Raw genomic sequence first — 14890 nt, 5'->3', positions numbered from 1 at the left:
ATCCTGAGCTGCAGGTCTGCAGACCTGCCTCAACACTGACACTTGCAAACCCTTAATTTACTCTTTGATCATCTTATGTTACTCAGTCTTTTATTTATTTTTTTTTTTCCCCTCTGGTTTTTGTTAAGACACTGTCAGATTTTTCATGGGTTTATTTTTTTTTTCCCCTCCTATTTTTCAGTTCTTTCAGCTTTTTTTTATTTCCTGGCAAAAATAATGATTGGACTGTGAAATGGGTCCTCTACTGTTGACTTTAGCTTTCTAATCACCAGCTTAGGAGTCTGAAAAATTTGCAGATTTTGTGCAAAAAATGTGTGTCTTTGGAAAGCTTAGGGAAGATATTTCAATATTTCTTTAGCCCTTGCTTATTGCTTCACCCAGAGCTCCAAGGAGTATTTTTTTCAGCAGGGTAAAATTCAGTGTAGGACAGAGCCTCTGCTTCAGTAGGGAGCTCAACCCCACACCAGCCCTCACTGTGGACATGGGATTTACTCATTGTGCTGCCCAGCATATAAATTCTGTGTGTTGATTAGGAGTTGCTCAATCCATGAAACATCTTGTAAATTAAAATAAATAAAAATACCACCTCAAAGCCTTTCCAGGTCCTGGTGGAGACCAGCTGGACTCAACACTAATGGGTTCTGAGCTGTCCCTTTTGACCCACAGCTTACTCACACCTCCTTTTCCCAGCCCCCTTCTCAGGATGATTCTCAGGGCTGCAAATCCTTCCCTTGCTCTTTTTATTTTTAGGAGAAGCTTTGATCTGGCAAGCATTTTGTTTAATTCATAACTTAAGAATATTAGCCTGAATATTTAAAGAGGCACCAACATAGAAACAAATATAGCTGTAATTTTCGACAAAAATAATACACCACGAAAATTGTGCCATTAAAACTCTCACCTGTGCACAGGCTCCCACTGCTTGAGGTGGGAGCAGGGCTCCATCCATCTCTCTTAGATTGCATGGATCTTTGATTAAATAAAAATAGCCTTTCACTGCAGAGATAACTCAAGGAGAAAGAGGTTCTACCTTGTATTTCTAAGGCCTTGTTGGCAGTTATCACAACATGCTTTAATAAATCCTGAATCTCCTTCCCATTGCCATTCCTGATATTTATATTTCTTTGCTGTGTTTCTTGCTGCTCTTGCTGGGCCTCCTGGCCTCTCCTGTGAAACGGGGACAGAGTGAGGGAGGGGCTCTCACTGGGTTGGGTGAACTGGTTATTTTTTCTTCTTTTTGCTTGATTGTGACTCCTCTCTTGGTCCTACAGAGATGTATTAAGGCTATCTTATTTTATGTTATTTTTAAGGCACTGAACTCAGTCCAAACCTCTCCGTTATCCTGTGCAGGCTCAGAAAGTCTTAGCTCTTAAAATGTGTACAATTGTCAGGTCTGTGCTTTGTGTTTCCTTTTGTTGTCTTTTCTTTGGATCCAGTGGTAGTGAATGTGCCATGCTGCTCTTCAGGCACCAACATGAGGAAATAGAAAGGTTTTATTTCTGAACCTGACTGTTGGGAATTTAGGGAATCAGTCCCCGGGTGCAGTAGATGAACCTCCTGTGGTTCAGTGAGGAATCTGGAGTTGTGACCCAAAGCTTGTCCACATCTCTGCACTTTCAGAGGGCTTCTTTTCTCTTTCTGTGAAGACAAGATGGAATTGTGTGTGTGTGTGTGTGTGTGTGTGTGTGTGTGCACTGCTGCCTGGTGCTTAGTGAGATATTTTATAATTTTATAATTTTCCTTTTTTTTTTCCTCCAAGTCTACATTCTATCACAACTGGAATCTTCACAGTGGAAATAATTTATCATTTTCCATTTCATTTTTTTTTTTTTTTAATAAATCCATTCAGTACAATAAAAGCCAAGTAAAACTCTGTGTTTAAATAAAACAAGTTCCTTCAGTGCAAACTACTTTTTAACCTAATAATATTCTTGATACGTTTTGTAAATCCAGCTGCGTCATGGGCTCCCTGCTTACTGCTTTGCTGCTGTCCTCCAGATACTCAAACCTGCAAAGGAGTTAATTCCCTTATTACAGGAGAAGGAAGAAGCTGAAGGAGACAGTAATGGAATTGTCCCACTCTTGTGAATTCCAATTTCCTGTGCCCACGCACCTCTGGCTTGAAGTCACCTCGGGGAAAGTGGCAATTTCTCTCTTGACAGGGCTGTATTTGGAGGCAGATGCTCCTTGGGGATATTTTGGAGCTGCATGCCCATCTTGATTCCCCCCCAAAAAAATGCAGTTCATGGGAAGAGAGCGTCCCCAGTCCCAGTCCCTGCTGTGCTGGCAGAGACCGGCTGAGCCATGGGAGGCTCTGGGAGCTGGGGGTGGCACTGCCCAGCAAACACAGGGGTACCCCAGTGCTGCTCTGCTGGGTGTTGTTTCACAGGTGACATCCCTCAGCCATCATATGCAATTCAGGGATACAAACCCAGCCTGGGATCAGTGAACCCCAAGGGCACCTGGCCTGGGAAAGGTCAGACAGGGATTAGGAATGGGAAATGTTTATCCTGCAACAGCAATGGTCATTTCCTTTCCAACCAAACAGCAGAGAATGGTGGAGAGTTCCCAGCCCTTGTCAAGGGGATCAATTATAATCCTTCAGCCTGATGCCAAGAGTTGAGTACTCAAGCTTGGGATACAACCTGAGCTGACAACCCATAGAATGATGAGCTAAAGCCAAGTGCACCTCGGTCCAGGCACTGCTCCTTTTGCCAGCACAGTCAGTCCCCTGGGACCACCTCAGCCAGGGTAAAGGGGCAGGTGGGACTTGCTTAGACCACCTCTCAGCTGGCTACAACATCCCCATCCTAGCTGGGTTAGGAGGAGATTTCTCAGGATCCACTGTCTGAGCCAAGTTTATCCTGTGTAATGATCTCCAGATTTGACCCACTTCTCCCTCTGTCTTGGCCCCAGCCCTGGTGAAGCAGCTTGATTTACACCCTGTTTACCAGCCTGATGTTTCATAGTGGGCTTTTGCTGTATTTCCTCATCTTTTCTCATTCTACCAATTCCTCTTTGTTGATTTTCTCTCCTCCTCCTTTCTTTAATGCTATGTGTGCCTGGAAGCCACATTAACCTTTCCAGTAATAACCAAGACTAACCCAGAGCTCTTGTTGTTCTTGACACAGTGTATTGTAACAGTACAGTAATGTGGTGTTGTGTTAGTTGTGAAGTTCACCACTTGGAGTTTAACAGATGTCTGTATTTCCCAAGATGTTGGTATTGTTAAGTTCTTTATTGCAATAATTACAAGTGGCACTGTGTCATAGGGGGCATGGGCTTTGCACAGGGTGGAATTATACCAGATCTCAAATTCTCCAAATTCCCCAAATTCCCTGCAGAACTCTGCAGGGTCGAATTAAAGAAATGGTATTTTCACAATGGTAAAAACTGGTTTATCTGTTCAGAAAGTTCCCTGCCCACCTAGACACAGTGGGGATTTACCCCTAGCCCTCAGGCAGCATGTTAGCCTGTGTGTGGGGTCATCCCACGGGAGCATCCCTACGGCACCACGATGCATGGCTGGCATGGAGACACCGGGGAAGTGAGTGAAGACATGATTTGTAAGCATGGCTTGCCAAATCCCCTCTTAAAAAAAGTTAATGGGGAAGGATGGAACATTTATCACTGGGAATTTTCAAAGGCTGCAAGGGCATCCATGGGAGCAGCACCCAGAGAGGTTTGGCTGTGGAAACCTGGGTGCTGGGAAAGGTGAACAGGTTATTTGGGATAATATACAGGGGGTGCAAGAGAGAAAAAGCCTTTGCAAATATCTGAACAATTAGCAACCCTGCTTATAAGGTCATGGACTGGCTAATCCAGGTGCAGGAGCCCTGCACAGGGAACATTTACAACCTCTGTCTAAATCCTCTCTCTGTTCTAACAGCATTGGTGCTATTCTGTAGGATTTGGAATTACCTGTCAGTCAAAGCTGAGAAAATAAAATTGAATTCCAGTGTAATTATTCATAAGTAAACCCATTGCAGGAAAAGTTGACATTTTTCTTTTTTGAATGTGAATTATACATAAATGTAGAAGAAGTAAATGATCCAATTATGATGGTGTTTCTTTCCAAGTTGATAAGTTGGTTCATAAAAATAGGTCCTATTCCTAACCTAATTGTATTCAAACATTTTAGTTAATTTGCTACTCATAATTTAGCATAATGTGATCGAGATATCTTGACTTTATGGAGATTTATGCAGATTCTGAGATATCTGACAAAGTCTTATGAGTGAGTCAGCAACTATTAGTCTGCTTTTTTTCATAAGCACTCAATAGATTCAGCATGAAAATTATAGACCTTTTCATCAATACTCAAGTGCAGATCACCTAAAGCGCACTGCAGATCAAAAAGTGAATATTAATACTGCCTTTCATTTGATGACACTGAAACAGAATTTTGGGCCTTCCAAACCCCTACAGAATATCACTGCTTAGTGTTTTTTCCCCTTTGGTCCCTGGGCTGGAAGGGAAAGGTCTGTCTCTATGGAAAAAAACAAAACTGATTTTTCAGGATCCTGCTATGAAGCAGGGAGCACATGAAACCATTAAATCTATGGATTTGATTGCAATGTCATTGGCTATTGACAAAGTGAACTCTATTTCCAGGCAAAATATAATCTTCTAAAATCAGTTTTCCCCCAGGGCAACCCAAGCCTGTGCTTACTGGCATCATTTTTGCCCAATTTTTTTTTCTTGGACTAATGTACCAAACTGTACATTTGCTCTGGAGTACTAAATATCAACCATACAATTCTTACAGCTCAATAATTTTCATAACCAGTTGATCATCTAATTATGAGGGTAATATTATACTCTGACATCTTCAAGACAGCCCTTTCCACTTCAATCTGCATTATAATGCCTCACTGAAAATTGTACTGAATTATATACTCAGCCTTGGCATTTGCTCATTAGAGATTAGGTGAGTAAATGAGTTTAAATCTCTAGGAACATTTGGGGTCTAAAATCCATGTGTCATCCCCGAGGCAAGAGAGCATAGGACTGAGTTGGGCAGTGAAATCTGTGCATTGATAATCTTGTCTAAAGGGAGGATCATTATTTTCTGATCACTAAAGGCTCATTGATCAGTTTTCCTTGGTATTCTTATGGGCTGTTTTTCTGACAGCCAAAGTGTTGAATTCTGTTGTCTGTAAAGTTTATTGCAAAGAACATAATATGTTTGCACTCTTTCAAAGACCACCACAAACTCAATGGCCTATGTTTTTAGTAAGATCTAACAGCATCTGACCATTAATTGGGTTTTCAGATGCTTTGGGGACTTTTAAGGTCAGCAGAAACAAAAATTTTTGTTTTAATTTAAATTTAACTTAAATTTCCCTGCAGAGGAAAATTCTTTTCATCAGCACACTAATCCCAGCTCACCTCATCCCTGATGCCACAAGGCTGAGTATAGAGCATGTCCCACTGAAGATATTTAATGGATGTAAGATGACAGGAGCCCTGCTGCGTATTAAAAATGGTTACATGCCAGCAAGAAAAAAAGGAAATAAAAAAGACAGCATGTTGCTGGGGTTGGTGTAGAATTTATCATCCCTGGAGCTGGAGAGTGAGGGTGCATTGACTTGAGAAAGACGCAGAGAAATCCCTTGATTTGCTTCTCGCTCTCCTCCCTGCTGCAGAAGCTCAGTGTAAGCCCTACTACTCGGATTACTCCCGTTTCCGCCTCCTGATCCACCAGATGTGCACCAGCCACTACCTGGATCTGTTCATCACCGGCGTCATCGGCCTCAACGTCATCACCATGGCCATGGAGCACTACCAGCAGCCAAAGGTACTGGGACAGCTGCTGGGGTGGCCAGGGGGGACCTGCAGAGCTGGGATGGGCAGTTGGGCAGGGGTAAGGACAGGGGTTCTGGCAGACCTTTGCCAGTGGAGTGTAGCCATCCTACAACTGGCTCCCAGCTCAATCCAGGGCTTTTTTTTTGGGGAGATCAAAATGAGACTGGAATCGGGTTTTCTTGCATTGCTAGATTAGCTCATCATTTGTATCTTCCATTTTACTCAGGTTTCACACCCACCCTCTTACCACACCCCCCTCCAAGAAGAAAAAAAAAAGAAAGAGAAAAAGGAAAAAGTATAGAAGAATCTGGAAAATGTGGGTTTTTTTGCAAAGTTTCTTCTAAAACCCCACTGTCCAACAGGACCTGGTTTTCACAGGAATTGACTTCCATGCTGGTCTTTAAAATACATTTTAATATGTTAGTGTGCTTAAGTTCCTGGGTCTTAGTCATCCTGTGAAAATGAAAACAGCCTGTCCTGAGATGTCAAGTCTTTTGTGCATAAGAATGAAATGGAAACAGCTGCCTTTGCCACATAACTTACACTTACTTTTATTAGCGACTTCCAGAATGAATAAATATAACACACAATAGGAGGAAGTATTCTTTAAAATTAGACAGGACTTGAATACTTAATATAAAAAACCCCCAAACAACAAAAACATGCAAATGACAGGAGCAAGGGGAAATATTCTCCAGCCTATCATAAGCCAAAAGTGAAAGGCAACAAGCCCAGTTTATTTTTTAGAGTCCAGGTCACCTTTAAATACCCTGGAAGGCTCATTATATGCTTCAGTCATTTGATGATGAAAAAGGTTGTTGGTGAAGGAGCCAGGGCTGGAGTCACTCTAGAGTGTGTGTCTTACCAGTCACTTTGCAGCTACATTTTCTCTTTTATTACAAAAATGTTGGGCAGGCTTTTGGTTTTTTATTTTCTTTAGAAAAACAACATTTTGTCTGTATCCCTCTGTGTGTCTGGGTAGTAGGTCCAAGCTTGGGCTGTGCTGGGATGACAGCATGGTCAGAGTCATACACATGCTTGAGTCCTGCTGAATCAGGGCCTGGAAACCCCTCTGGTCTGGGTGATGGATGGCTGGGATCCTGAAGATATTTGAAGGCTAAATGTACCAGAGAGATTTATGTCCAAACTAGTGATTTGTTGGTGCTGAAAGGGGTTGGTTTTGGGATATACAGGATGCCCTGGGGATGAGACCCGAGAAGGAGATGCTTCAGTTCCTGGAGAGGCAGGAATCCTACAGTGTACAGAGAGATGGTTTGAGTAAAGAGCTGCTGGGAAAAATCTGCTTCTGCCAGCTAAATATGTTCATTTTCTGCAGAGCCCAAGTGCCCTGCAGTACAGCAGGGAGACCTGCTCAGAGCCATGGCTTCCTTCAGCAGCTGGGCTTGTGCTTATTCATCAGATGAGGTGATTGTGGTCCATGGATGCTTGAAGCTAAACTGTAGCACACAGTGCATGACTTAAATTCCTTTTGCTATGATTTCTCATGCTCAGGGATCAGCAAATGTTGGGTTTGGTCTGTGGGCACATCTCCCCTGTTCCCTAACACTGCCCTGGACATTGTTATTAGCATCCTATTTGCCAGCAGGGAGAAATTCAATGCACATTACTTAAGAGGCCATGAAGGATACTGCTACCACAGTGTTCCTTCAGGAGTGAGGCTTTTGGGGATGAAATCACTTCTGATGTAGCTTAATGCCTGATTCTGCAAGAGTTGTCCCAGCCAGGATGCACTTGGATTAAAGACCAGACTGACTTCTGCAGAGGGAAGGGCATCAGAGGAAAATGCAAGGCACTTGCTTCTCCTGGCATGTCATCCCTCTGTCGTGCTCCTTGCCAAAAGCTCAAGGTGAGGAGTAATGGCAGGCTGTCACCAAGGAGCCACTTTGGCCAGCACTTGCACAAATGAACAAGTGGGATGAAGTTCAGCTCTCTGACAAAAGCACAAGAGTTCTTGTGCTGCTGAGACCAGCAAATGCAGCAGCTCTTTCTGCACACCCCAGCGATCCAGCTGGGGCTGTGCTGCTGCTAGGGGGGTGAGTTGTGCCTTGGGCTTGTGTCAGCCCTTCCTGGGATCTCACCAGCAGGCAGCAAGTGCACTCTGTGAATCCCTGGGACTTTTCCCTGGGACACTTTTCATCAGAGAGGGTCTGTGTTTGAAGCCTTTTAACTGTGATGGGTAAGTGATGACACGAGTCAGGTTTGGAGGCAGCAAAGGCCCTCTGCACAACAAGCATCTAACCCCAGTCCTGTGTCCACATCCCAGGTTCTTGACGAAGCCCTGAAGATTTGCAATTACATCTTCACCATTATCTTTGTCCTGGAATCTGTTTTCAAGCTTATTGCCTTCGGGTTTCGCCGCTTCTTCCAAGACAGGTAACAAAAGATCCATTGTGACCACAGGGTGAGCAGCAGGCTCTGTGGAGAGCTGCCCACATTCCATGTCCTGAATTCCCATGCTCTGGCCCATGCTGATATGTGTGAAGGCTTTTTGATGTGACTGGTTGAAGGCTGGGTATGTGGAGGCTTGGGATGTAAGCTGGAGGACAGATTGTGCAGGCCAAGGAGTGGGATTGAACCATTTTGGCCCTTGGGAGCAGATGAAGCAGGGACAGATCTCCACCAGGCAGACAGTTCTCACACCAGTTGCTTGTCCATGTAATCAGGAGAACCTGCTGAAGTGACAAAAATTATGTCAAGAGAAAGAATCTAGCCCTGAGTGAACATGAAAGAAAGAAAGGACCTCTCTTTTATGCAGATGAGGAGCAGTGGATGACATTTTGTCTTTATCTAGATTATCCTCTCTTACCTCAAAAACATAAATTTTATGTCCTTGGTGGATCTTTCTCCCATTTTTGCCTTCTTCAATGTTAATACCAAGAAAAGGGCACTAAGCAAGCCTTCACATGAGCCCTTCAGCATCCAGTGGATGGATCCATCCCTGTCTCCACATTTTGTGTGTCTGTGCTGGAATTACCACTCTCTCCACACTGGCACAAATCCTTGGGCTCTTTCCTTCACCCAACACAATTTTTTTACAAGGACTGGCCACGGGGTCCTGTTCTGCCCGGGACAGATCTCACATTGAGGTCCACAAGAGTCATGTCTAGAAGTGGCTAGACAGACAACACAGTGTCTCTCCTGAGGTTTGGAGCCTCTGGGTAGAAAACTATCCAGCTTTTGTTCCTCTTTCCCCTCAGTCAAGGATATCTTTGGAATTGGCTGGTTTTCTAATGAGATTCATTAGTTATGATTTCATAACATCACTGCTTTTGTATAATACCCTCAGAAAAATACTGCAGATTCATTTGAGTGCTCAAACCATTGAAATGACTGGAATTCATGTGAAACAAGCTGCTTCTCATTGTCAGCTTCTTAGGAGAAGTTAAACTTCACTTTGTATTGTCTCCAGATGGAACCAATTAGATCTGGCAATTGTGCTGCTGTCTATCATGGGCATCACTTTGGAAGAGATCGAGGTGAACGCTTCACTGCCAATTAACCCCACCATTATCCGGATCATGAGGGTTCTCAGGATCGCTCGAGGTGAGAGGGATGAAGCAGAACTGACTCGTGTTTGAGGTACATGGTCAGCACCAGGAGAGAGTTAAGCAGTGGGAAACAGTACTGGGGTATATCCCCATCATGATGTGCATAGTTCTGGCATCAACAGGCTGTAAACAAATGAAAGAACAATGGGGGGAAATACTTGCAAGGAGCCAAAAAGCTGAGCCAACTGACCATGTGTTTCTGCCTTAAGAGGGCTCGAAGGATGGGAGCTTAGAAATTAAGGAGAAGTAGCTGTGGCAGTAACTCCCTGAGATGTACCTGGGAAAATTGCTCCAGTCAAATCAAAGTTGTCTCTAACAGGGATTAAAGAACACAAGCTTGAGTACATTTGCTTTAAAAGATGAGCATCTAATGAATTTAAATTCCCATGAGGCTTTACATCACACCACTTTGTGACAAAGAATGCCTTGTCACTCTGTATCCATCTGTCCTCTCAGACACATTCCCAAGTCAGGGAGCCAACTTCTTCAGGGCCTGATTTTTCAAAACGTGGAGGCGTCAGGGCCAAATTATGAAGATGTAAAATGTGAGTGCTCAGGCCCTTAATGAAGTACTGCCAGGCCCTCCTGAAGGATATTGTGCTCTGAGGAATAATTGTTTTGATTACAGCCCACATCTAAGCAGAGAAGGAGCTGGAGGAGAAATTAAGTGCTGCTGTGTCTCAAGAGGGGGGGAATAGTGCAGTTTTCTGTGCATTGGATCCCTTTCAGAATTAAAAATACATGCAGCTTCCAATTGGAAATGCAACCTTCTGGAAGAGATGTGTAAATCATTCTTCAGTGAATCATGTATGAAAGTGGGTAGCCTATGGAAGTAGGAAAGTAGCCCCAGGGCTGGGAAAAGAACTGCTCACGATAACCAGAGGAAGGAGATGAGTCCAACACAGATAAGATGGGGAAGGAAGAGCCAGGCAGAGTGATAACACTTTCTCCAAGTCTCAGAGTAGGTGATGCTGCTATTCATGGGATTTTGATAGTATCCAGGCAACAGGGAGCTATGTAAAAAGGCCAGGGACTGTAGCAGCTAATGGGGAACACTTGACAAGATTTCGCATTTCTCCTCCTATAATCTGTGCTCCTGGGAGAGGGACTGAGTTTGTGCCTCTCTGCTGATGCTGCCATCACCATACTGCAAATGTGTTTTCCACAGTGCTGAAGTTGCTGAAGATGGCTGTGGGGATGAGGGCCCTCCTGGACACTGTGATGCAAGCACTGCCGCAGGTAACCCACTGCCATATCAAACCAGAGCTCTCTGGCCCACAGCTCATTTCCTATTGCACAGGAATGCTAATCATTTTATCTTTGCTGTCATTGGAGGATCACATTTCCCTCTCAAAGCACTGAGATACAGTCCTCAGGTTGAGGTCATTTTTGCCCTGAAGCAATTTAAGTTTTGGATTAAAGAATACAGCAAGAAACAGGTCTGGAACAAAACAAAAAAAAAATCAAATTAATGTTCTTTTTTTTGTGTGTGTGTTTTACCCCCCATTTCTTTTTCTCTTTTCAGGTGGGGAATCTGGGCCTTCTCTTCATGTTGTTGTTTTTCATATTTGCAGCTCTTGGAGTGGAGTTGTTTGGTGACCTCGGTGAGTCTTCCTGTGCCGGTGGGAGGGGTGGGAATGGTGTGGGACAGGAGTCTCACAGCTGTGCTTGGTGTCACAGAGTGTGATGACACACACCCCTGCGAGGGGCTGGGACGGCACGCCACATTCAGGAACTTTGGGATGGCCTTCCTGACCCTCTTCCGAGTGTCCACAGGAGACAACTGGAATGGGATAATGAAGGTGAGTGTTGAGGTTTTTGTCTGCCAATGTTCTAGATGTGAAATTTGCCAAATCCACTCAGTTTTCTTCATGAAAGGAGAACCCATTGCAGACTGAGGTTCATGCTGCAATCTCTTCACATCCCTCCATCTCTTACTTCCATGGTTTAGTTGATAAGTGTTAGGTAATAGGTTGGATCTCCAGGGTCTTTTCCAGCCTGGCTGATTCTGTGATCATTCCCCCGCTGTTTCCAGGACACGTTGCGTGACTGTGACCAGGAGTCCACCTGTTACAACACTGTCATTTCCCCCATCTACTTCGTCTCCTTCGTGCTGACAGCCCAGTTTGTCCTGGTGAACGTGGTGATCGCTGTGCTCATGAAGCACTTGGAGGAGAGCAACAAGGAGGCAAAGGAGGAGGCAGAGCTGGAAGCAGAACTGGAGATGGAGATGAAGACCATCATCCCCAGCCAGCACAGCCCCTCAGACATCTTTGCATGGACAGGCACCACCAGTGGAGAGAGACCCGAGAGCCCTCACAGATTCACCAATCCCATGCAAATCAAGGTGGATTCTCAGCTCTCACTAGCTTATCATATGGTGAGAATCTCTATTGGAGGGTGAGGAGGGCTTGATCTGCATTTTTGCTGGGGAAAGACTTGCACGAGTTGGCAATGACAGAGGTGTGTACCAGATGTCCTGGGCTTGTATTCCCTGCTGTCTGCTGCTGACTCTTGCGTGGTTTGGGAACCAATGCTGCAGGGAAGACACCCCAGTCAGGTCTCCAGACCACCTTGATGCATCTGTTTGGAGGGAGAGAGTTTTGCAATTTACTCTGGATGTCAGCTCAAGCCACAGAGTTCAGAGCTAGCTCCAAATTTAGTTTAATTCAGAGTTTTGACTGGTCCTTTGTGATAGCAAAATCATGAGCATAATGTGTTTGCTTTTCTAATACAGACCATGAACCACAACATAAAAGAGGAATAAAACTTGGCTAATCTTTGCTTCAGTATTAAATTTGTTTTATGTAACCTCAATTTAAAATTCATCCCCACAGTCAGGCTTGTAAGAAAAGATTCTTTTAACAATAGAATAATCCAGAGGAGACTCAAACCTGAGCTCACCAGAGCTGGTGGCAGAACTCCCACCAGCAGGAGCATGGCTGCAATGTGGGAACTGCTATGAGCTGCACCACGTCTCCCTAAAGGATAATTTTTGGATGAAGATTCAGTTTGAGGAATGAGAGGTGAGATCAAGCCCCAGACAAGTTCTCTGGGAGGTCATTGAACTGAAATTACTCAGGAAATACAGTCCAGCCTTTTTTTAGTCTTAGCTGATTGCAAATTGGGTTAAACTCTATGCAGACCTCATTAACTTTTATTACATCTTGATTTCACAACAGCATATCTTGGCCTCAGCCTGGGGTGGACTAACGCATCTTTTAATGCATGAAAAACTCATTTGTGATCTTTAGTCCAAGGGTGAAAGAGAGTAAATCCCTGCTTAAGCTTTGTTTCAGCTCCTAAGCTACTGGAAATTTCTGGTGCCATTAAAATCTCTGATGTCTGAAATGGAGTCCAAAGCTGCTCTTTGGCTCAGGAAAAAGGAGTTCAGGGCATGTGGGGAAATACAGATTTACTATGTCCTCTAGGAAGAAACAACACATCCCAGCTGGTGCTGTATGTGTTGAGCAGAGTACTGGCAAACTGTCCTCAGCCCTGCTGTCCTGTACCAGGACTGAAACAGGAAAAAGAGAGAAATTGTAAAACTGTGAGACAAATCAGTCAGAATGACACCTTCACTCTACAGTCTGCTAAACCTGCCCTCTCTGAAGGCAGCCTGGGGAAGGGTCTATTCCAATCATAACCTTCAGAGTGGGTTGCTTGCTCTTTCCTTCAAACAGAAGCCTCAGAAACCTCCAGGAGATCTTATTCTCATTATTTATTTTCCCAGCCAAAATTTTCAGGGAAAATCTGATGCTTGAGCTTGATAGCAGAGGAATACAATTCCCAGGACACAACCCTGGCAAGGACAGCATGCTCTTTGGTTTGCCTCTTTCCTGGGATTTTTGCACTGTGTGCTGTTTGACTGTAGCGCTGGTCCTCATCTCATTGTATGCATTGGGCATTCCCTACGTGGAAGGTGCACCCTGAAATCGCTCCCCTGCTGCCTGCAAAAGCCAGACCCTGCTCTGTACAATCCCAGTGCTGTGGCCAGCTGGTTTGACATTGGCCAGAACACTGGGGGCACCTCAGCCCATGTCTGGCCCATGAATTGGTGACCTGTCACAAGTCCATCCTGCTCAGCTGCAGCTTCTGTGGACAGGACACTCAGCTTCTCTCCAGTCAGGTTATTTTAATTTCTGTGCCCTCTGGATATGGATTTAGGTGTCAAGTATTAGGTCCTGCAGCTCAAAAGCATGAACCATGTGTAAAGGAGCCTTGCAGCAAATAATGTCCTGTTGAAGTTGACAGCCCTGATGGGAAGGAAGGCGCTGCTCAGCCCCCAGGAATGACTGTCTGTGTTTGCTGAGAGGGAGATTGTCCCCAAGGAGGGCCCTGGGTGGGAGCAGCCGTGGTCTCGGGGACGCTGCTGTCACCCCATCTCTCGTAATGTCTGGGAAAGCTGTCTCTGCTCACCGTGATATTACTGCACTGTTCTCTCTCCTTTTCTCCTGTCCCGTTGTTCCTGTTACTGCTGTTCTCCTTGAACGTTTCCACCTTTTTTCCCCTCTTTTTTTTTTTTCCTCCCCTCATTCTGTTCACTGGGTTTGACATGCTGTCCTTTTCTTCTCTCTGTCTCTGTCCCTCGCCTTTTTCCTCCTCTCTTTTTGGCTTGCTTTATCTCTCTCTGCATGCTGTACACCACCCTTCCTAGGAAAGGCACTTGTTTGATACCATATCACTGCTGATCCAGGAATCTCTGGAAGGAGAGCTGAAGCTGATGGACAACCTGTCAGGCTCTGTGTGCCATCATTATGCCCTCCCAGCTCCCGAATATTACAACTCTGAGAACCAGGTTAATATTCCTAATTTCCTGCAAAGTGTCCATCCAAACTCAATTTGACTGAGACCTTTAATAGCAAGTTAAAGTTCTTTTATGTAATGCAGTCACAGGAAGCATAAAACATCACTTTGGCTTTTTCTGTGGACATAGATGATGTTGTGTATCAATGCAAGAGGAAGAGAACATGCCCAGACTTTCCCTTGTCAACACAGTAAGAAGTTTTTCATTGGGATTTACAGTTCCTGGGTGTTAGTGGGGAAATGCACAAAATTCCATCTCCATCCTTCAGTGGGGTTCTTATATTTGGCTTCCTGCTCCTGAGCAGGACTGACTCCACAGCAGTGTCAGGGCTTGTCTGCAGAGCCTGCAGCACAGCTTGAGGCTTTCCCAGAGCAGAGTTTGAGCTGCTGGGGATCATCAAATGATCTCTGTGTTCTGTGCTGATTTCAACTGCCTGAAAATCCACTTTTGAAGGGTTTTCCTGAAGAGGCTTCTTGCAAATGGGTCACTGTAAACTAGATCCTCCTCTCTGATCTAGTGAATTTAGGAGGGGAGGCAGCCTTTAATGATGAACATAAATAACCCTGCGCTCCAGTGCTTTCTCCAGCAGACAGTGCTCGTTTAAAATTAGCTCATTTACTTCCTAGAATAAAATACTTTTTAAAGTGTGTTATTCTTCTGAACAAATATTTTCCCTAAAACATAGCAGTGACCATAACAATAATTC

At 44.5% G+C, this 14890-nt stretch overlaps 1 protein-coding gene across 16 annotated transcripts in view; it reads left to right on the top strand.

The window, feature by feature from the left end:
- CACNA1G (calcium voltage-gated channel subunit alpha1 G) overlaps positions 1–14890 on the top strand; it is a 145250-nt gene that overhangs the window by 113828 nt on the left and 16532 nt on the right. For 15 of the 16 annotated variants that reach the window (XM_033518666.1, XM_033518662.1, XM_033518663.1 and 12 more), the window contains 8 exons: positions 5649–5800; positions 8093–8202; positions 9239–9372; positions 10546–10616; positions 10903–10981; positions 11058–11179; positions 11413–11757; positions 14035–14175. In XM_033518666.1, the coding sequence (XP_033374557.1) occupies positions 5649–5800; positions 8093–8202; positions 9239–9372; positions 10546–10616; positions 10903–10981; positions 11058–11179; positions 11413–11757; positions 14035–14175 (1154 nt within the window). The remainder of the gene's footprint in view (positions 1–5648; positions 5801–8092; positions 8203–9238; positions 9373–10545; positions 10617–10902; positions 10982–11057; positions 11180–11412; positions 11758–14034; positions 14176–14890) is intronic. The other variant, XM_015645822.3, reaches the window with a different exon arrangement.

The sequence above is a fragment of the Parus major genome, chromosome 18 (assembly GCF_001522545.3).
Source record: "Parus major isolate Abel chromosome 18, Parus_major1.1, whole genome shotgun sequence".
NCBI lineage: Eukaryota > Metazoa > Chordata > Aves > Passeriformes > Paridae > Parus > Parus major.
Note: the sequence above shows the minus strand (reverse complement) of the source record. Positions and strands in the feature narration are given on the sequence as shown.